Source organism: Takifugu rubripes, chromosome 18 (assembly GCF_901000725.2).
Source record: "Takifugu rubripes chromosome 18, fTakRub1.2, whole genome shotgun sequence".
NCBI lineage: Eukaryota > Metazoa > Chordata > Actinopteri > Tetraodontiformes > Tetraodontidae > Takifugu > Takifugu rubripes.
In genome coordinates this window covers 8,522,929-8,546,223 of record NC_042302.1, presented here as the reverse complement: position 1 = coordinate 8,546,223, position 23,295 = coordinate 8,522,929, and the positions used below count along the sequence as shown (strand labels likewise).

The 23,295-nt window shown below is 47.9% G+C and overlaps 1 protein-coding gene across 9 annotated transcripts; it reads right to left on the bottom strand.

The window, feature by feature from the left end:
- Positions 1–798: 798 nt before the first annotated feature.
- Positions 799–23,152, bottom strand: cerk (ceramide kinase). Of its 9 annotated transcripts, none has more exons than XM_029825494.1 (16): positions 22,871–22,998; positions 21,488–21,559; positions 16,784–16,900; positions 15,163–15,288; positions 13,932–14,057; positions 13,322–13,388; positions 12,448–12,593; positions 10,199–10,206; positions 10,023–10,050; positions 9,664–9,738; positions 9,362–9,514; positions 8,503–8,605; positions 7,986–8,065; positions 6,354–6,559; positions 3,326–3,540; positions 799–1,802 (listed from the first exon to the last, which is right to left on the bottom strand). In XM_029825494.1, the coding sequence occupies exons 3-16, from the start codon at positions 16,803–16,805 to the stop codon at positions 1,688–1,690; spliced, it is 1,470 nt and encodes a 489-aa protein (XP_029681354.1). In that variant the 5' UTR covers positions 16,806–16,900; positions 21,488–21,559; positions 22,871–22,998; the 3' UTR covers positions 799–1,687. The 9 variants fall into 9 exon arrangements, with proteins under 9 accessions (XP_029681354.1, XP_029681350.1, XP_029681356.1 ...); XM_029825490.1 differs by lacking the exons at positions 16,784–16,900; positions 21,488–21,559; positions 22,871–22,998 and adding exons at positions 14,131–14,251; positions 14,480–14,609; positions 14,712–14,803 and having other exon boundaries at positions 15,163–15,293; XM_029825496.1 differs by lacking the exons at positions 16,784–16,900; positions 21,488–21,559; positions 22,871–22,998 and adding exons at positions 14,131–14,210; positions 14,480–14,609; positions 14,712–14,803 and having other exon boundaries at positions 15,163–15,293.
- Positions 23,153–23,295: the final 143 nt, after the last annotated feature.

Genomic DNA, 23,295 nt, shown 5'->3' with positions numbered 1-23,295 from the left:
CATCTAAGACAATAATGGGGTTTTTTTTGATGCAATTTTGAAAGTGTGTGTGAAGGTGAGAGGAGGATCGGACACAACAACCCTGTCAGCTCCGGTTAGGGACCGTCCTCCGGGCGAAAGCCTCCGTATACGTGCGTGCGTGTCGGCGGCGGAGAGTGTTTGTGGCGGTTTCATCTCCCCTCGCGTCTCAGGTGGGATGTGAGAATGAGAAAGGGGCCCTGGAGGGCGCCGCAGACGGGGAATAAATCAACGAGGAAGTGGCAGAGGCAGGAAAATGAAGAAGACGGGGAAGGTGGCCACATTTTGGTTGAGGACAGGAAATCCCAGCTGTGTTTGCAGTCGTCCCGGACCTGAAAAGAGACACTTTCCGGACCCCTGTGGCTGATTACACAGCCTGGTCGCCGCTGTGATGCTAGCTGGCTACAGGTGTTGGCGGCGGATTACGGGAACAAGTGACGACTCCGACCTTTTTATCTTGAATTCCTCATGGAAGCAGACAACAAAGTGACCTGGGGGAGGGTTTCCTGCTTTAACGCCTACAGATTAGCAGTGGTGTTGGCTAACAGATGCTATCAAGGTTCAGGGTGATCACTTCAGCCCCCCTCTTGCTAGCTAAGCTAATTAGCCTCATGGTTTCAGGATCTCTGGGTATGACATTAACCGGAGGTAACTGGCATTCAAATCTGTGAGCAACCTTGGTTGTAAAAATTCCTCGAATGACTTCTTATGCGCTTGGCCGTCTTGATCAGACGGCTTTAAAAGCATCTGACAAAAATGAACCCTGAAGGTGAAACATTCCAGAGTGTGAGATGGTCTTTATATTAAAAAAAAAAATCGGAGCTCTTCCGGAGTTACGAGTGAGCGTCGGGGGTTTGTGCTGGCAGCAGCGAGAGCCCATCTGCCAAATGGCAGCCAGGAGGCTAATTGCAAGACAGCTAACTCATCACATTGGCACCTTTACTCACACGTAGATGCGGATCTGCACAATTAGCTTTTTGGGACCGTTACATTGTCCAACGTTCAGATTTACACCCCCCCAACACCAGAAATTAGCTTGTTCCACACCCTGGACTTCTACGTGCACCCAAATCTTCATCGAAACTGAGAAGAATGTTCTGTTCTTCTCGAGTTTCTCTAAGAAATACAACTATTATCTGTAATTAAGCCAGCGCTGCAGATTCCTGGCGAATCCCCGGCGATGACTGAGTCGGGGTTGTTTTTCATCGGAGGGGAGCGGCGCTCGGAGCCGCAGGTGCAGGCACAGCAGCGTCGAGGCACACCAAATCACTTAGCAACCACTTTGCCTTATTACCCAGAAGCCCCCGGGGTCCTGTTAGTGTATTAGCAGGATGTCTAACTCTTTTCATTAGTGCCCCTGGCTCGTCTCTGCGCTCACCTGGGTGACGGATAAAACACTTTGGCCTCCTTAAAAACAAAAACCTGCTCATATTGTACAACGTGAGAGCTCTTTTGCATCCATAAAAATGCTGCGGCTGAGTCCAGCTCAGCTGCGTCGCTGCTAAGAAATGTCCGGGCGGCTTTCAAATCTTAGCTTATGTTGCGTAAGATAGCCTAAACTGAGGTTTCCTGACAAAAAATGCTAAAAACTGCTAAAAATGTCAAATTTCGACGACCGAATCCCAACTTTTGAAGGCTGGAACATCATGGAAGTCTTCTTGGATCTGGTTTAACTTGGCTCCAGGTCCCGAGGCGAGCAGGGGCCTTCTGGGGCGCGCCCCCCCTGCTGCCGCTGCTCCTCCTCGATGCCGCGAGCGAAGAGTCGGATCAGCTGGCCGTGGACGCTACAGACAGGATGGAAATGCACAGAATGCATCATTTAGCTTGAATAACAAACCATCATCTTAATGACTCTGCTGCTCTTAACTGGAATTAATCGTCCAGCTGGTATAAAACCAGTGGAACACCTGCGTGTGCTGATTTCACAGATGATACAGGACGCTAGGACGCTACAGAGAGCATGCTAACCTGTTGTCTTCCACTCACTAAGAGCTAAGCTGTACCCGTCCCGAAGTTAGATTCCACACCTCGGAGTGAAACTTTTGCTTCCCCTTTTTCCCGTTTCGCCTGGGTTACTGCCGTTAATTATCCCAGCGGCTCACTTGAAGAACGATTAGCGAAGGGGAAGTGGCAATAAAAGGACGGACTTCAGCTTTAATTAAAGGGGAGTAGCCTTTTAGCGTGGGGAGGGCCGTTAAATTAGCAACATTACGGTGCCATGCATCACTGGCAAAGTACAATGAAGCGTGAAATAAATGATGCATCGGCGCCGCATCTCTGCAGGGATCTGATCGTGGGAGAGGTTGAAGCGTGGTCAGGGTCAGAGGGTGTGTGTGTGTGTGTGTGTGTGTGTGTGTAGGGGCCAAAGTCACCGAGATTCAGGCAGCAAACAGCAAAATAATCTGCACACCGGAGGCTGCAGGAAATCAGACAACTGTTAGCACACACAACTGTTACTGTGTGTGTGTGTGTGTGTGTGTGTGTGTGCGTGTGTGTGCAGATCTCTTCCATATTTAATCCTTTTAGCTCCCTTGCATAAACTCCTGCGCTACAGCTGGAGCAGCGACGGTGACGACCCGCGCGTTAGCGGAACAATACAAATATCATGAGATCAAGAAAAATACTTAGACTTGGACGATAACACCTGTCCGGTCACCAGATTAGCCCTTATCAGCTACTTGTGTACATATTTAACCTTTACACATCACCGCATCGAGCAAGATATCTGCAACCATGGCGACGGGTGTCTAGAAATGCAGCTCAGATTAAAGAACGTCTGGAGAAAACGGTCGAAATGTGCAGAAACATGCTTCCCGCAGCCCCATCTGCAGGCTAAATGCTAATGCTAGGATGCCATTAGCTGTGTCTTACAAGCATGTCTATCCAATAATGGTATGCTAATGGTTAGCAACTTAGCATTTCAACTGCAACCAGCGAATTGGTCATTTTTGTGCATGTGAAAACCAGCAAAGTTGCGTTGCCAAACTTCTGCCTCGCTCCTCCAACTCGGGCCTCTGACGCAGAAAAGTCACCACTTAGCCGCGAAAGGCAGTCATTTATCTGGCAGTGACTGAAATAATCGTCACTGTGTTTACTCCCCTGGCGGGAGCTCAAATGTTCTTTCTGGAGAAAAGCGTCCTTCAGTGGGGGCTTTAAGCGAGTTCAGAGCTCTCAGGTTTCCAAGCGTGTTCTATTCCCACTGAGAGGCAACACATCACGCTGCTTTTATGCACGTTAGCATGGTTCTTTGATGTCCGAAGGGAGCGTTAGCGACGTGCTGAAACCCTAAAATGGACTCCTTTTTTACCTCACACGGATGGCGGCGTGAGGCAGGATCTCCCCGTCGCAGGTCCATCTGCCGTGACCGTTTCCTTGGTTACCGGTCGCCGGGCACGGGCGCGTGGCGCCGAAGCACGACGTCACTGGATCCCCGCTCCGGTGGTCCGCCGAGGCCGGTCCGCAGACCCGCGGCTGGAAACAGAACTTCCTGACACGGTGGACCTCCACGAATGAGTGGTCGAACTGGGGGGGAGCAGACGGGAGGTATGGGAACAGATGGAGAAGAGGTCAGGAGCAACCAAAGGACCCAACAACATGAGACGAACTGTTAAACATCTGCCTTGTGGTTTTAGACTGTTTCTATGGCAACAACATCCAATCCAAGAACTTTAAACAGTTTGCCGCATTCCCACTGAATTTACTGGAAACCTTCCTGGGAAAGGGGCCAAGTCGTGGCTACTTCCTAAACCCTCCTTCCCCCAAATACGACTCTATCATACACTCCGCTATTTTGAGGTTGTGGTGGAAATGGTGCCATTTCCCGGTTCCACAGACCAGTCCGGCGAGCGGGAGCGGAGATGGCTGCCGTGTCATCCGACAAATTGGAACCCATCATCAGAGAGAAAGTGTCTGCTAACGTTCTGAGAATGGTTTCCGTTAGCGCCCTTTCATAAATATGGAGATTCCGGAGCGTTTCCAGCCTGGCGGAGCGTCTGAGGCGGCAACATGCTGTCGTGGGAATATGTGGATAAATGGAAAAGGGCTTCGTTCAAAACCCAGACTTCCATCTGAACACAGACAAACTTATTTTCCGCCACAAATGGATCATAAAGAACCTAATTTTCAAAACAAAATAGCGCTGAAAATAGGCGGCGGCGCGTTTCCCTGATATATGATGATTGTCTGGGCTGTAGATGAGCTCTTGGCATTCCCATCTTTGTTTTTTCCCCCGTTGCCGCGCTCCTGGTGGGGGAGGTAAAAAGTTAATTCCTCCTTTGTCATTTGATGGCCTCCTGCTGGTTTGGTAATGAAAAGCGAAGCCTCTTTTTTTTAATCTTACTTTCCATTTATGATAAGGAGAAAACGGCCAAGAGATCACAACAAAATGGAGGTCTGAGAAAACGGAAGCGTAAACACGGCGGAGCAGGGAAGCGAAGGAGCGGGAAGATAAAAAGAAATGATTCGGGGTTCAACCTTGTTTGCCACTTTTGGACGTCCCGGGGTGCCACTTTCTCTCCATTCTGCCCTCTCTGGCTCCAGCCTTTCTCTGCCATCATAAACCTGGAGTGACGGCCATTTTCCCCCATCAGACCCACTTTGTGGCGGCAGCCTCGGCGTCTCCCTAAAAGACTTTCTGACAGGGCCGAGGATCCGCCAGCCTGCCTCCCCTCGTTGTCTCTCTCTGCTTGGCTGAGCAGTGATGCCGACATGATGTGAACCGAAAAAAGTCCATCTCACCCTGCTCGCATCACCTCTAGTGACATTTAAATAATCCAGATCTTCTTCGTCTACTCTGGAAGATTTGTTCCTCTCGCACGCGGAATCGACTGTTCTCTTTGAAGTCTCCCTTGAAGTAGTCTATGATCCCTCTAGGCCTCCTTTGATCTTGTTCTAGGCCTCCTTTGGTCTTCCTCTAGGCCTCCTTTAGTCTTGTTCTAGGCCTCCTTTGGTCTTCCTCTAGGCCTCCTTTAGTCTTGTTCTAGGCCTCCTTTGGTCTTCCTCTAGTTCCTCCTTTGGTCTTGTTCTAGGCCTCCTTTGGTCTTCCTCTAGTTCCTCCTTTGGTCTTCCTCTAGTTCCTCCTTTGATCTTCCCTTATGAGCTTCATTGCTCATATAGGCATCAATGCACACATGTTTGGTTTAATGCTGGTGACATTTATATCCAGAGCTGAAGAAGCATCTTGGATGGGAAATGTCTTCCATTGTTTTCAACAGTTGACCCTCAACAATACCTCCCACACCAGGACCTGGATGAACGAGAACCTCCAAGAACCCTCATAAAATAATAAAACTGATCAGACCTGGTCCTGTCTGGTCTATTTAGCCTTGTAAAACTAGAGCCAGTTTGTTCTTGGCGGCTAACAAAAGCGATCCAGGATCTGGGACACACGAACCGCTGTGACCATGTGAGAACACGTGAGTCTGGGTATAACGGCCAGATGTGTGGACCTTTTCTCCTGCTTCACACTCATCTTGAGACCAGCAAAAGGCTTGATTGATGCAGGGTTAAAAAAAACAACCCAATGAGGGCGTTTTAAACATTAAACTCATGCTTACATTTCTGCCTTGATGGTTTTCTTTTGAAATCTCCAGGCAGGTCTTTTGTTCCCTCGCTGTATCTGCAGTCATCACGCGAACCTTTCAGAATCCTGGTGATATTCTGGGCTGTAAAAATCATTCTAGGCCTCAATAAAACCCACTGCTGGTCGTTTTCTACCCACACAGGAGAGGATTTTTCTGTCTCAGCCGCCCTTGTGCTGTTAACCCCTGCAGCGTTAGCAGCAGCTTTTCCACGGAAAAAGCGGCTCCGCGTCTTAAAGCTGTTATTTCAACGATCCATCGGAGCCCTTAAAACTCACCTCGCCGTGTCAGTGTCAGCTGGATGCAGACTCTGATATTTTAGAGACAACTTCTGCAGTTCTCTGACTGGAGGAAACATCCAGGGGTCCTTCCTGAGGTAATAATTACTAATCGCCAGACTCCCCCCGGTCGTCCTCCAGCTGTCCTGAGCGGGCATTAGTCTGCTATCAGACCGTTCTCCCATCCAACGTATCCCTGATGCAGCGATTATCGCCGCCCCTCTGGACCGGCGTGGAGCTTATTTATGATACGTGGGAAGGCACCAGGGCTGAGAAATTTGAACGGAAGTGAGCCGTAGTTGGGAAATTGAGCCGAGTCAGCGAATGGAGGTGCTAGCGCAGCAGGGGGGAGAGACTACCTTCTGCTCGCTCATTTACAGACTTTGCACGCCTTCGTGCACGGAGCGTGCGGGGTGATTGACGAGAGGTTCGTGGGGAAGCTGGAAAAAAAGTTTTGTCCAAAGAGGGAGGGGTTTACCTGGTCGTCTTTGGTGGTGTGACGAAGAAGGTGCCTGAAGAAGTCGAGATGGGAGCACCTCCGGACGAGGATGAGGTCGGCCGTGCCGTCGGCGAGGTGAGCGGAGGGCGCCAGGCCTTTTGGACTGCGGGGGCACGCGCAGCTCATACTGGCGGCGTTGATGGCGATAAACTTTCCGTGGATCACCCGCCAACCATGGCCGCCATCTGGAAAGGACGGACCCAAACGCTGAGGGCGGATTTAGGCCAGCATGAGCTGCGGTGGCTGCTAGCATCGTTGGCAAAGTCGGGCTCATTGAACCATATTTTCAATAATAAATGGCAGCAACATGGTGGCACCGCGTACATTTATGTATTTAAGTAGATCCAGTCTGCCTATATAATGACTGATTAGTAGTAAGCTGGCCTGGGCACCCCCCCCCCCCCCCCCCCCCCCCCCCCCCCACCACCAACCTGCCCCCCCCCATGGAGGAAACAACAGTGAACGTTCGAACCATTGAGGAAAACTGTTGTGACCTCACAAACAAACAAGAATTTTGCTTTCACAATTAAACCCACAGAGGCGACGACGCGATAAGAGGCAGCTAACGACAATATATAAACACCAATTAAAGCTACTTTAAATGCCCCTTTAAAAAAAAAAAAAAAAAAAGACAGCAAATCAACTGTAAATTCTTCATCACAGGAAGGTTCCGACGGAGCGTTTGCGTCCACTGGGGGACGGGCCCACTCATTTGCAGAGTGTGTTGTGCCTCAATGATTCAGCCGTTGTCTGAGATTTCTCTCACCAGAGGAGGGGGGGGGCGAAACATATGGCGGCACTGGTGTGAGGAAAACCCACTGTCGGGCCCAAACTTCTTCCTGATTAGTAAGAATCACACACACACACACACACACATAGGGTTCTGCTTCTCTGCCTACTTCTATAATTATGCTGAAGCAAAAGTACATTCTCCATAGGATGCCTCAGCAGTGAAGAATATCACGAATTTCATATTTCAGCACTAATTAGAAAGAAAAAGCTCCTCTCCAAAGGTTTATGCTGCTGGATCTGTTGGGTTGGGGGGGTTGTGGAGACCTCTGCATAATCAGAACTTTGCTGTTCTGTTGCTGACTGAACGCACCACCCAGCAGGGACGCCGAGTGACACATAGCAAACGCACCCCGGCGTGAAACGCATTAACACATAAAACAGCACAGCAAGACGTGTAAAATAACACTGCATTTAGTGGATTACGACATTCCCGTGCTCCCTCCACTTTGGGAAGAGAAAGGTAGACGACACCATCTGTGCGGATGCACCAGGAATTCCACCAGAGTGCAGCGGCGCCGTGCGGAGCTCTGGAAATCAATAGGCTTTTCCAAAAGGGCGGGGGCTGTGGAGGAGAGCGCGACGCTGTGTCGTTAAGATCAGTTGGTATTCTGGAGGTCAATAACTCATCAAAAATCTCATCAAGGATTTGGCCACCAAAAATCCCCCCAGTGAAAAATGTAGATAAATTCAGATGTGAGCGGGAGAAGAAGATGCTCAGGTCTTATCTGATCCGGGGGCCGGTCTGGGACGCGCTCGTCTGACAGGGTAGAGAAAGGAAAGCACCTCTGGGGGCAGCTACTTTGGACCTTGAACTCCTACCTTTATCCAGATTTGTCTTCTCTGACATCTCCCGCTGCTTCCTGTCCTTTAATGAGGATTTGTGCTGACACGCGCCGCACCTGAAATATAAGAGTAACCTTGTTTTAAAAGGCATCAAAGCACCGCTGTCACGATTTTAACAGGTGATTTATTCAAAAAGAGCAGATCCATCTTCAGCGCTGGGTTTCCTTTTCTCTTTTTTTCTTTGCGACTGTCCTAAATTCTGCAGCCAAAAAGGCTTTTTGTGGCAATCACATCATAAAATACGGTGTCAGGACAAACGGTGTTTTACAGATTAATGCTTTCATCTCCCGGATCAAATGCTAACAATGTCTGCAGCTCCTGAGAAGCAGCACTTTTGGAGAACGCTGAATGGCCTCGCGCAGTGCGGTAAATCAGACGAGCGCGATCTACCCGATTTAAGGTGTGGGAAGAGCAGCACGAAGAGCAGCATCAGATGCTGTAGCGTTTTGTAAAAGTGAGACGGAAAAGTCAGACAGTCGGATGAATTATTTACCCGGATCGACACCGCAGCTTGTCTCTGGGGGTCCCCTTGTTCTCGGCAGGGAGGAAAGAGATTGTGCCTTCATAGTGCTTGTGACTTAGGAAGGTTTTCACCCCTTGAAGACAACACAAAAGGGATTCATTCATCCGCTCATGCCAGTGTTCGGTTTAGCCCTCCTTATATCTGACAAAATCCTGCTGAATATGAAAACCAGAGCCCAGGAGGCGGCGGCAACCTTCATAGGGGTTAAATCAAATGTTTTTGATGCTGAAACATGAAGCTAACATTCCGCTCTCTGATATCAGAAGCAAGCTCATCCTTTTTTTGCTATAGCGTAGCTAAACGACCTAGAATCCCAAAGCAGATGGGAGGGCGACGGGTGGCGGAGGAGACGCGCTCCCGTATCCGCTTTTGCATTTTCCTACTGAACACGTTCGTCCGGAGGCGGGCAGCAAAGCTAAACTGCTGATGTTTAGTCACATTTGTGCATTTTAAGTGAGGTATAAATCAGTGATCAGAATCTCTGGACCAACATCCAGCTGAAGCGTCTGGATCTGCATCCTGGGAGCCGTTGTGCTTCCAGAAACTGTTGCTTCCTAAAAGTCTGTGGACATGAGAAGTATTTGGATGGGATGATGAAATGTCTGTTGTCCTTGTGTTAGAGGCTTCAGGCACAACTAGTTAGAAAAATTGTCCCACTGTAGTCTAGAGTTTGGGTTTTTCTCCGATTTCTGTATTTAAATCGATCAAAGTTAATCCTGGGAAGAATCCCGTGTTTCTTCCCATTAAACCTGCTCTGTTTGAGGTCAGTGATTCCGGGGATTAAAGCGTCTGCACGGGTTCCTCCTGAGGAGTACCGGCGCTCTCCTACCTGCCAGGTCGTACCGAGCTGGACCCAGCCGCCGGTTCCTCTCGCTGTCCGTCAGCACGTCGCCATAGAAACCGTATCCCAGCAGTGACACGGAGTACCTGAGGAAGCGGTCGCGGTGGTGGACTGAACACACGTCCATTGGCTGAGAGTCCCCTGCGAAGACACACCCCGCCGGTGTCAAAGCGCGCCGATCAATCCAGCATTGATTTAACAATCAAACGCTTTTCCGATCATTTCTCGCCGTATTGGAAAGAAACGGCGTCTAGTTCCTAAACAGAGCGACGGGATTGACTCCTACTCACCCACAATGATGTGTAACGCCGAAGTGACGGCGTCGCTGGCGCCCACTGTGCTGAAGCAGATACAGTCGGTGGACCCTGTTGGAGGGTGGACACACAGGTCGATGGTCACCCAGCGTGACCCCAGCATAGAGCTGGTAATCAGCCATCCGCTTGTAATAAAAACACAAATTTAGGTAACCACAACACAAAAATGCCCCAGGAGTTGAAAAGGCTTGTGCGCTCTGCTTGATTCAGCCACCAGGGGGCGACTGGAATCGTCTCCAGCGTTTTGCTACAGCTGTTCCCAAGATGAAGCCATATAAAACGCAGCTGAGCGGTTTTACTGGGCAGAAATAAGACATTTGAGTCATAAACTTAACCAATCGAACGGCTCCGGGCATCAGGACTCTTCATCCCGCAAATGAAGGGTGAGAGACGTCCGCCGAGTCAGGGAGGAAATATTAGGCTTTAAATGAAATCTCTCAGACTCAAGAGCATGGCATGATTTCAGAGCATGCTGCCTTGCTTTGATAATGGTGAGCACTGTGAAACAGACCTGAGAAACTGGGAAACAGACAGACAGAGAGAGAGAGAGAGAGAGAGAGAGAGGAGGGAATGGAGGCTGGAGAGCAAGTCAGGTTCTACCACAGGTCTTCCTTCATCTCCTCTGTGCTCCATAATTACATCCCACCGCTTTCCAATTAACTCCCATCAGCTCTGCACTTCCTGCTACTCTTATGAAACAGAACTACCCCGGAGAACCAGCCGGATCCGTCTGTGCACGAATAGTGGGAACAGTTTTATCCGCCTCAGTTAATCATCAAAACCTCATCGTCAACAACGCCGTTTGTTCGAGTCAACAAAAATAAAAGGTCACCAAGCAAGATCTGATCCAATTGAATCTATTTTGGTGATATTTGAATAAACTGACTTGTATGGATGTCATTATTGGAGGATATGGCTCATTGACTTGCATTTCGGAGCAGTATTTATCGAAACTACGTCCTTCTAACGTTGAGTTTCAGTCAGGAGAGCCGCCGACAGCATCGGCCTGAGCCATTCTGATCTTCTCGGTATTGGTAAGAGAACAGATTACAGATAAAACAAGGGATGATTAGATTATCCAGGATGACGTTAGAGGCGGTGTAATACAATGGGGTGACCGGGTGTGAATATATTTACATATAAATTGTATTTTTGACATGTTCTGCCAGTGAAATACATGAGTAAGTGAAAAAATAATGAATTTTCATGCTGATAAAGATGACATTGATCTCAGCCTGTCAGCCATGTTTTGCTGCATGTCAGTCCCCATTACTGACCCTCCGCGTTACCGTGGCGATGCCGAGTTCTTTTGCAGATGCTCCTAGCTTCGATTCAATTCAACTTTATTTATACAGCGTCTGTTACAGTCAGGATCGTCTATAGGTGCTCTACAGAAACCTGAGCCTGATTCCTAAATAAGGAAGGAAAACTGCCTTTTAACAGGAGGAAACCTTGATCAGAGTCGGGCTGATAACTCGGTGCATTTCAGAGCTACACCATATTGCCAAAAGTATTTGAGCACCCATCCAAATGATCAGAATCAGGTGTCCTAATCACTTGGCCCGGCCACAGGTGTATAACATCAAGCACTTAGGCCTGGAGACTGTTTCTACAACCATTTGGGAAAGAATGGGCCGCTCTCAGGAGCTCAGTGATTTCCGGCGTGGAACTGTCATAGGACCTGTGCAACAAATCCAGCCGTGAAATTTCCTTGCTCCTAAATATTCCAAAGTCAACTGTCGGCTTTGTTATAAGAATATGGAAGAGTTTGGGAGCAACAGCAACTCAGCCAGGAAGTGGTCGGCCACGTAAACTGACAGAGGGGTCAGCGGATGCTGAAGCGCATAGGGCAAAGAGGTCGCTGACTTTCCGCACAGTCAGTTGCTACAGAGCTCTAAACTTCATGTGACCTTCAGATTAGCCCACGTACAGTACGCAGAGAGCTTCATGGAATGGGTGTCCATGGCCGAGCAGCTGCATCTCAGCCATACATCACCAATGCAAAGCGTGGGATGCAGTGGTGTAAAGCACGTCGCCACTGGACTCTAGAGCAGTGGAGACGACCTCTCTGGAGCGATGAATCACGCTTTTCCATCTGGTGATCTGATGGACGAGTCTGGGTTTGGAGGTTGCCAGGAGAACGGTCCATTCCGGACTGCATTGTGCCGAGTGTGAGGTGGAGGAGGAATTATGGTGTGGAGTTGTTCTTCAGGAGTTGGGCTTGGCCCTTAGTTCCAGTGAAAGGAACTTTGAATGCTCCAGGATACCAAAACATTTTGGACAACTCCATGCTCCCAACCTTTGGGAACAGTTTGGAGCGGGCCCCTTCCTCTTCCAACATGACTGTGCACCAGTGCACAAAGCAAGGTCCATAAAGAAAGGGATGAGTCCTGACCTGAACCCGATAGAACACCTTTAGGATGAATTAGAGCGGAGACTGAGAGCCAGGCCTTCTCCACCAACATCAGTGTGTGACCTCACCAATGCGCTTTTGGAAGAATGGTCGAAAATTCCTATAAACACACTCCGCAACCCTGTGGACAGCCTTCCCAGAAGAGTTGAAGCTGTAATAGCTAAAGGTGGGCCGACATCATATTGAACCCTACGGGTTAGGAATGGGATGGCACTTAGGTTCATATGTGAGTCAAGGCAGGCGGCCAAATACTTTTGGAAATATAGCATATATCTAGCAGAAGATCAACGCGCCTCGTCTTTGGTGTCTAAGCTTGTGAGTTTAGGACCTGGGTGTTGCAGACCCACCTGCAGGAATGATCCCCACACGTAGGGAGCAGGGCACCAGTTCAGAATCCGGCCGATCCCGGTCCACTCGGTGGTCTGTTTGGGTCCTTATGATCAAACCGTGCAGGATTTCACTGAACATCCCATCTCCGCCCACACACACCACCCTGGCCAGAAAAATAGCTGTAAAGCAAGTTGTGAGACACTTAAACACTGTAGTGGTTTAAAGTCCGAAACAGCGTTACCTGAATGTTAATCACAGAAAAATGATTTATGGAGGATGAACAACCAGGAAAACCTTGACAACAAAGCAGCAAACACACCCTTGAAACCCCTCCATGCATAACTGCCCCGTGATGTGTTTTGAAGGCTGTAGCCTTAAAGAAATGGCGCGAAAAATAACGTGAAGTGCTTGATAAGAAGCTCTAAGCAGGCTCTGCTGCACTGAATAGCTAATAAAGAGGAGGTGGGTCCGGTGGGCACTCACCAGGAAAACCCTTCTGTCTTCCTGAGGCCTTGGGAAGCCTGGGAAGCCTGTTTTACTACCTGCTGCCGCGTCCTCATGACCTCGGCTTAATGAGCTGTGGCGCCATGTGCCGTGTCGGAGGGAAACAAAAGCATCTACATGGTGAATGATTTACGGATGATTATCTTGGTTTTATTACAAATGGCTCTGCAGTTTATTTCAAAGGCACGATAAAGAGTGATTGGGGACACGTGCAGGCAGCTTTCTTTGCTTGACCTTGGACGACGGCTTTGTCCTTTGCTGTATTTCTAAAGTGTTGCTTTAAGCTATTTCATATCTGTGCATGCGTATGTAGATCTGTAGAACACTGAACAACAGATGCGGTGCTTTGTTAGCGTGCGGACGGGCCAAGAAGTGTCAAGAACTCACCCGTCATATTCGTTTAAGTTGGCCTGGGATATCAAGTGGTCCCTGGCATGATTGGCCCTCTCGGTAACTACGGAAACAAGCCAACAAGTTAAAAAGAAGCAACCTCAACTGGTACAAAGTTCTGGCAGGAAGGGAAATAACTTGGGAACATTCACACAGATGAGTTTCCAGTAAAAAAAAAAAAAAAAAGCACAGCAGCTACAACACAACATTAGCACACAAAATGAGCCCCGGGCCCCCGAAAACAGAGGGAAAAACAAAAATCCACATAAATCTGTTTACTTGGCATATAATATCAACACCATCACAATCTGTCACAGGTGTAGGAAGCCCAGAGTGAATGCGTCTCACTCCGATAGCCCATCAATACTCCCCACTATATGTAGCCGTAGCAAACACTTATTGAATAATAGATGTGTTTGGCTAGCAACACATATCAACTATTGCAGCTTTCATTAAGGTGCTAGCGTGATGAATGGCGCTATAAGCCAAATCATATCCTCGCGTGCCTCTTCAGAGGCTCCGCTGGCGGCGGGGGCCTCTATGGCAGCCGAAGGAGCTCATTTTTAATTCAAGCGTTAACAAAAGAAAGTGACTGATCGGGACCCACCGATCACATCGGCGGAGATGCAGGCGCGTCGGAGGAGCGGAGCCACCTTCTGCTCGTAAACGCGCTCGCCTCGCCGCTTCCCTCCGTAGGGATTGATGTACACCAGGAGGCTCCTCGGTCTGTTGGCTGCAGAGTGAGGGATGGGGAGTGAGGTAGTGTGCAGAAGCTCAACGACAGACCATTTTAAAAACACACACACAAGTTAAGCCGATGGCAGTTTGATGAAGTTTTCCAGCGGCCTTGAAATGCTCCGTCACACCGACAGGTGGCTGAAACCTGCTGCTGCGGCACAGAAAACCAACATGCTGCGGCGGAGGATCCTGAATGGATGGTTTATGGAAGAGCGCGTTCAGGAAAACTCACACAGACCCAGACAGCAGCAGGCTCACACCCACAACAAACGGATGGGGATCAGGTGAAGGGTCCCAGTGAGGCATATCGGTGCCATATTGTTTGGCAATAACACAAAAGTTCCATTAAATGACATAAAAGACTTGTCAGAGGGTGATGTAGAAGTGCTCTGTGGAGGAGAAAACTATTCAACTCACCAGCGCTGCATCTTTACAATGAAGGCAGGTCCTTTTCTTAAATGGATTCATCAGCGCAGCTTTTTGTAGCTTTGCACAAATGTTTTTTTTATTTAATTTAGCTGCAGCTGCTTGTTGATTTTTATTCACACTGTATAATACAAAGAAAAGGAAATGGGGCCAAAAGTCAGATGGATGGGGCCATTTCCAAACAATACTAGACTCTAGCTGGATTTTGCCAGATGGTAATTACGTCCTGCACTTTTCTGCCTGCTGGTTCAGGACGAGTCAGTTCACACAAAACCCTCTTTTGTCGCTCTACCTTGAGCTGTGCCTGTTGAGGTCCTACAATAGAGTAAAGCTCAGTGCTCACATTCTTGTGAAAGGTCATCTCTTGTGCACAAGTACTGTTCCGATTCAAGTAGGCATAAAAGGTGTACTAGCACCACCCATTTTATTGCGCAAGCGTCAGTGACCCCTGCTTTAAGCTCACACTTCACTAGTCTGTACTTGCAAACTGAGAAACGGCTAAAATCATGTTGATGAACATAATTACATTTGTTACATTTCAAGGCTTATTAAATTGTCAAAAACTGCTCAAGCTGGTTAAAACATTACGTTAGGAAGGGTGCTGTGTTCAAGCTAATCGAGCTCGCCCAGCAAAACTCATCATTATGCTGATGTTAGAAGATGTGAGAACCTACTGAACAAAGACAGCTGCTCATTGATCACTTGGATCCACTGCTCACAGAGTCCCTGATTGGTGCAATGAAAGGTGACATCACCACAACGCCACCGCCGCCGCCGCCTCGTCCGCCTGACGTACGAAACTGTGGAGACAAAATATGCAACACATCACATATATATGTCAGCAAGATTAGCCTCCAGACATGTTTCCAGGATTTGGAACTGTGTATCACACGAGCTCTGTGTTGTGTTCAGGTGTTGTAGGATTTCTTCTAAACGCAGGCGCTGCTACACCATCTGGCAGCAGTTGGTTTCTTTAAATTTGCCAAATATGTATCCTCTTAAATAAAGGGAAGCAAATAAAAGCTTTAGCTTAGCATCTGTTACCAGGACTGAATCAGTTTGGTTAGTTCCTGGACAATAACTCATTGTTCATGGGCAAAAAATAGCAATAGAGATAGAATCTAATCTGCGATAACAGGAAGTGTGCTAAATAAAGCCTTATCATCCCCGATCACGTCCGTCATGGGGAGTGACCTCGCTGTTGTTCTAGATTCACGTGAAAGGCCTGGGAGGGAACCGAGGTTCCCACCTCACACGGTCCAGCTCAGATCCATCAATGACTGAGGAAGTTAAATGAAACAGATTGTCAGACAAAAAAGGAAGATATGGACTCTTGTAATATCCTGCCAGGGAACATTACTGAAATATTTACATTGGGGAGCAAAACTTCCCTCACTCAGCACTTCGACGGCAGATTCCCTCGCTAAGCATTTCAGATGATCCCACTAAGCATTCTTTTTATCTGATAGAAAAGTTAACTTTTCAGCAGGAGCTCGCAGGACCTCGTACGGCGGGACGCCGCCACGGAAATCCGTCTTTTAATTAGTTACATAACTGGGATGGAAGTGATGGAACGAGACTTTGAAGGCAACTTTTCCACCGATCGCGGGGATGCGGTCGAGTCAACGCTCGCTGCTGGGAAGAGTCCGGACTTTTTCAACATTTCCTGGGATAAATAATGTAAATCCAATCTCGCCTGGATTCAATCTAATGAATCAAAATGAAGCATGAGCCCATAAGTCAGTGGCGCGCTGCCATCTTCCAGCCAGCCAGCTAAAGCTGTGAGGGACTCTGTTGTTAATACATTACGCTCAGACGGTGCGGCTGTCTGTGGGTTTATTTCTGGTGTCGTCTGAGTTGAGCGGGGCTGGGCCCAAACGCTCGCCGCGGCGGTGAGATGCTATAGGGAGGTCGAAACATTGCCTCGACCTGTTCAAGGGGCTTTCAGACCAGTATTAGGATGCCAGGACACCTGAATGACAGGCTTTAATGGGGCAAACATCAATGCAGTCAGAGGTGTCTTGGTCTCTGGCACCTGCTCTGCCTCACGCCCTCAGCTGGAGCTTCACCTGTTCTTCACAACACAACTTTAGCTATAAATAACTTAAGGTGTTCTTATACAAAGCATTAAAGGCATATTGCACAAACTTTAGACAACTACTGACCATTGCAGCAGCCCCCCCCCCACCACGTGTCCCACATGCTTGGATGAGGAGATAGAACTCTTTTTTTCAGAATAGAATCCTCACTAGAATCCTCTGTGTACCCTCCCCAGGACCCCGGCACCCTGTGTACCTGTGAACGCGTGCGGATGCATTTGATGCAGACGCTTTGGGTTCTTCTGACTCCGCCCACTCTCGGCGTTGATGTGGTTCTTGTGGGCAGCGATGATGTCACACAGTGGGACGTGTTCTGGAGAGCAACAGAATCATTAATATCCAAGCTCCAAACTCTTGTCTTGAACCTTGGGCAGACATTTGCAACTATGGCAACTATAACAGATCAGTGCCTCCGAATTCCGCACCATCGCTCCTCTTTTATTGCCCTCAACTTTTACCCTTCATTGTGCCCCCAATGTTCTCCCCGGTCTAATTTCCAGATGTACAAGGCAGCAGTTTCACCGCGGGAAAAAATTGCCAATAACCTCAATATCAGCGTAAAGTGCCAGGCACCAAATGGCACGCAAATTAGCAACAAGCTAAAGTCAAAAAGTTCCCAGCTAAAGTCCAAACGTTCCGTCTCAGTGTTCGTAGAGATAAAACCAAAAGTACCGGCGGATAAAGAGGTATTCTGAAAGGTTTAAGTCAAGGTTAACTTGACTTAAACTGGCTTTATACTTTCGGTAAAAGAGGAATCTTTTGTTAAGGGAGCTTTAAGTAGCAACCTGGAATTGATTCCGCAAAACAGTAAAATCGATGGGAGGAATAATAGGTGTACACCTGAGAGGGCTGCGGAGTGTTTAGGAGGAGACAGTCATTTTAATTCTCTGGCTCTAGGAAACAGGAAAAGAGGAAAGATGGCGAGAGCTCCGGGTGGACGTGCCATCCATAGCGATCGGGAAGCAAACTCTCGGAGCAGATTTTCTCCTTTTGGAACTTTTTGATGAATTTCTGGGCTGATAATCAGTTTAGAAAAGGCTGTTTAAAAAGTGCAACACGGTCCATGAAATAAACAGTGAGCAGCATCAAGGAGTCGAGCTCCCGTCGTATTCCGACGCTTCCTCCAAACCTGCAATCAGCAGATGGAACTCCAAAGAGGATCATGCGACACATCACTTCTGTCCCCGGAGTCCAAGGGTATAGGATTTCATTTCATCCCCACATAAAAATGATGCAACAGGGATGGGGGGGGGGGGTGGGGGGGTATTAATAATGTCACGGCTATCGATATTCACACAGTTTTATTCCCAGCAAGCGTGAGGATTTCTCATCCGGCCGTTTGGGAGGGGGCAAAGAAAAGGAGCAGATTCATGGAGAATAAGAAGGCGCCGGTTGGGGTCACACTGCTGGGAGTTTTCCCACAATCCACAGCTAAAGCTTTTGGTCACCTGTCTCCAAAAGTGTTGCCGCCACTTTTAAAGAATGCTGCTTGGAGAGGGACTTTAGAAATGGCGGCCGGAGTGGCCTCGGGGCCTCGGGAACTCGACATTCGGCTCCATGATGGTTTTCCCTGAGCGGATCTGTCAGAGCTGCTTGTCAATCACACAATCTGCAGCCTAAATCGGAGCTGTGGGAAATGCGGCCGGTGTCTCCGACTCAGTGACACAGACGCTGAAATGACGGGATGCTATCGTCTAGGAATGCATTCCAAACTCAGGTCAGACCTAATTGGAAGCCATCGGAACAGAGTTTGGTTCAAAGGATGTTTCTCTGAGACCAATTACCTCTGCCTCTGAGAAATTACCCAGCGAAAAAACTTTCCCCCAAACTTTCAGAGCTGAGGGGCTGTGTGCTGATTGGTGGAAGACACTTTGACGAAGCATCGCTTCCTTTTGTGTTCCGAACATTTGGAAAATGGAGCAGAAGATGAGAGTCCGGACAGACAACGGAGTCCAGGCTCTTCTCAGTGAAATGAGTCTGTGGAAGAGGAGCCGACAAGCCGGCGGAGCTAAATCAAGGAAACATGTGGAAGGATCTTAAACAATACTGAAAGAAGCCTAATTTAAATACATTTTGTGATACAGGTGCATTTCCTGTTGGCCCAGGTGTGAACAGGAAGTAGGGCAGTGACAATTGTTTGCATTTCTCAAAAGTGTCACATGAAATAAATTTAAGAACCTGTAAATACAGAACCTGGACTTGATCAAACTATCCAGTATAATCTCAAGCTAAAGATGAATCTTTTGGTTTAAAAAGAGAAAAAACCATCCAATCTGCAGCGCGAGGCCTGAAAGCAACATAATAATAATGTTTTGGAATTTTCCAGATGTGTGTGAGCACAAACTCAGAAAATTCAATAACAGTCCTGAATCACTGTTCATTTATAACACAACAGATATTGATATTTCTTAAAATCAATACCATAAAAAAGTAGCCTGTGAGTAAAAGCACATTCCACAGTCTGGATGCAGCTTACTCAGGTTTGCACGGCCGAAGTCTCCGGCTCCACGTTCTCATCCATCCAGCCATGAAAACAGAACATTTAAGGCAAAATAGTGGAGACTAAAGTTCCTCCTGGTGTCTGTTATCATATTGAGATATTAATGTAAACTATCACACACCTGGATGAGATTTTCCTAATAAACCCGATTGATTAATTATGCCACCAATCACCGATAGCGCATTTCTTTTGAAACAAGCGGGAATATTGCACTTGTCTAGGATGGGATCCAAAAAAATATGTTTCTTTTGGAGACGACTCACTCGGAACAATCTCCCAAATCTGATCAATTTGGAGAAATTAGCTACAAAGCTCACAAAACGGACTGCGTCTCTTTCACACACAAGTGCGGAATAATCCTCCAGGCAGGCTCTCGGGTTTGCGGCTCGGTGATAAATCCTGGGCCGTACACACGGCTCCGGCGTCCTTTCACAGTCTTAATGTTCTTTTGAAGCACAAAGACGTCGGCGCCGCCTATTCATAGCGCCGGCTCCGTTATTGTTAGCCCGTGTTTATCGGCTTCAGTGTGCTCTGAGCTTTAATGAAAGTATCACATTCCTCCTTTAAAGCTGAGGTGGAACCAAAGACGGCTGATACGGAGCCAGGAAGTAATGTGAGCAGAGTTGGCCGGGATGATCACCTGGAAGCGGTTGGCTCAAAAACTAGCAAACTAATCACATGTCAGAAAGGGGCCCAGCTTGGGAAAAACACATTTTTAAATACTTTTCCCCGGTATGCCCCATAGATTTGGGAAAAAAGGACAATGATCATCCTTTGATCCATTTTCTGGCATCTCTGTCGAACACTGCAAAAAGAAACTCTCCAACCTGCAAGGAAAAGAATTCTTGCATTGTTCCTCCGCTGACCCAATTTCCCAGCTCCCTACTGGTTTCCATTCCAACCGCACAGGTTGGGGGGGGGCTCCAAAAGGGCCAGGACCGTTTCCTGGGGTTGATCATTGACATTCCAGCAGAATAAACGTGTTGTGATAAACTTAAATATTCTAAAATTCATGATTAAACCCATTTAAGGGGCCCTTTGGCTACATTTACAGCACTTTAGCTGAACTCCTGCGCTGTTTTCCTTTGTCACCCATGAGGACAGAAGTCATCACAGAGCGGATCAACAAGTTCTCTTCACCTGTACAAAGAGTTTTGATTGGATTCACAGTCACGCTTCCCTACAAATGGGCGGCATCCCATCAGACGGGATTCCACCGGGCGCCATATGCTGGGGAGTCACATCAAGGTAACGTGTGTGAATTCCAGGTCGGAGGTGCCTGCGGGAAACTGGGAACGGAACAAAAAAACCCAGCTGAAATGGAAAAACGGGTCTGAGTCAGCACGGCAGGTGTGACGTCCCCGTGAACAAGTCTGTGCACGCCGGGCAAAACGACCGTCTTCTCCGGCGTTTTCACACCGCTCATAACAAATTTCCCGTTTTGGTTTTGCACGTTTCATCCCAGCTGTCAGGCATCACAGACGCGAGAGGGGATCTGTGACTTGCTCCGGAACTGGGGCTCCCAAATGGGGAGTAAGTCATGTGACGCCCCAGTCTCGCCGTTTGCAAGCTCCCGTTAACATAACGAGGCCTCCGCAGCCGTCTCCCCGCAGATCCGAGGTCAGCTCGGGAATGCACGACGGCATCAGACAGGACACGGCGATGTGTTCGTTGGGCCCAGGCTCAGGCAAACACATCCAGGAGAGAAGGACCGTGGAGGGAAGGTGAACTGGAGCGTCACTGTCTCGGACAGAATAACGATTCAGCTGCAGCATCATTGGGAGGTTCCAGGATTCTGGTCCCCATCCCAGCTGCTCGGGCTGGTATGGTGCTGTAAACAGGCTGTAAACAGGCTGTAAACAGGCTGTAAATGGGCCAAAGAGGCATTTAGCAAAAACAAGAGTACATAGCAGACGTAATATATAGAAGCTCTTTTGGTCTCTGATGCAGCTTGGTTGTGTTTTTGAGATTTTATTCCTTGTGAATGTCTTTTAAGGTGACTTCCAATGCAGTCTCCTGACTTTGTTGCTTTCCCTACAAGGTGGGCTCTTCCGTGGAAACAGGCGGGTGTTTTTACTGCTGCCAGGTTATTAAAGCCCTCTGGCGTTTCAGCGTCTGGGGCTTGCAAACCCGACCACGAGCTGGACTCAGCACACTTGACTGACAGATGATCTGACTCAACTGAATCCACTTCAATATGGGGGCCGCTGCGTCCCCCGATGCAGAGCTAATCACCGAGACCGAGACGTTTAAAGCTCGTAACAATTCCTCCTAGCGTTTATCGCACTCGCGTGCCAGCTGGAAGGAGATATCAGTGGGGGGGGGGGAGTACGAGCGGAGGAAGACTTTAAGTCACGCTGCGTGATTTTCTGCTATCAGATCGGATTAACACTTTCTTACCTCTCAGGATTCGCTGAGTCTGCCCCTGTCAGTCCACACTAACGTGCCACCGTCTGTCTGTTACACATCTGCCTAAGTGGAGGTCCAAAAACAAGCTGTCAGGCTCCCGTCTGACATTCATTTGCATGATTACAGCCGTCGTGGGCATTCAACCTGTGGTCTGACTGGCAGGAGGGGGGCATTTTTCCTATTTTAGGTCGCCACACTGTCACAGCCAGGGGCAAAACACACATTTCAAGGACGTTTAATCTTCAAGCTATAGTGTAAATGTTGATTCAAGTCACATTCAACGGTTGATGATCAAGTAAACCACAAAGAAATAAGGATTCCAGAGAAAGATTTATTTAGGTGAAGCACGAACAAAACAACTTTAGATTTTTTGAATATCATATTTACGTTCACCAAACGTTCTGGCCTCTTAGTCTAATCAAGCTAACCCAGCCTGGTTGTGTCTCAGTATTCACGGGGGACAAATTTTGACACGTCCTTGTTGAACATTGACTAAATAAATGAAAGTCTTTACGGCAGGTTATTGTAGGACACTTGATACCACTTTGCGGAAGGTCAATGGCTGAGTTTACACAGGAAGTGCGCAGCTGTAATGACTGCAGCGACTCCATCCAGGGTGCTACAGCGTAATTATGGTCAGGAGGACTCGTTTAGGGGAGCAAACATGAGCCTCGAGAGGTTCGAAGCACGGTGGGAATAGGTGGACTTTGTCGAGCGTTAATTTCAAAACATAAGTGCGGTTCACTGACATGAGGCATAACAGGAGTAATTAGCACTTAATAATGCCGTCAATTTTCAAGTCCAACTGACAAAAAATGGTTCAAATGCAAGTTTTGGGTAGATAAGAGCCTAACACATGTAAAAAAGGTCACATTTCAATTACTTCAAGATTAGTCAGAGTGTATTTAAAATGAACTGTTTTCCCCCCTAATGTTATTACTAAGGTACCTTCCATTCTGTTTCATTTAGACTCTACAATAGCAGCTAATTTAAATGATTCCCCTTCAGCTCAGTAAGGGGGAGAACCTTGTTAATAAATCAGCTCAGAAGGTGTGAGTGAATCCCTGCTGGAACACGCTGTACTGTACGTAACAAATGTTGGCTTTGTGGGGAGCAGACCTGTGTGACCCTCTCTTGTCAGCATGGAGGAACTACATGACCTGACTGTGTTGACCCTCAACATGTGCACGCCACTGATAAGGAGCAGACACCTGCTTCATGCTCTTTGCAAGGGAAATAACTCATTAAAGGGAAAAGTCATGAGAGTTTAATGCAGCAGAAATTGGATTTTTTGTTTGTAAAAGTGATAGTTTCCTCATACATTAAACATGCTGTTATTACTACAGTTACTTCTCCATGTTTTAGAGTTCTTACCTGTTTTGGAAAAGCTGATAATCTCAGAACTTTTCTTGTCCTTTTTTATTCCCTTCCACGCTAAAACCGTGCGTGTTGCAGCAACTTCCACCAGTCTGTCGCCCAGAACAAGCTGCGATGACAGTAACCTGGCCTGTTTCTCCATGTCCTCACTCAGACCCGTCATTAATCACACTGCGGGTCGATGGTCGTGTTGCCCAGAGAGGACACTCGAACCTCAGCCCGATTGGAGCCAGAGACCCATCAGGAAGCGCACTGGTATTTAGAACGGACTACAAACAAAGATCGTGTAGAATCAAGATGATCCACTCTGAAGCGCCAAAAATCACCGCAATTGTCCCAAAGTTGTTCATTTGGAAAAGATGACAGTTTATCGTAAAATAAATAAAAAATATAATTTGCTGATTTGAAAATCCACGACTGCA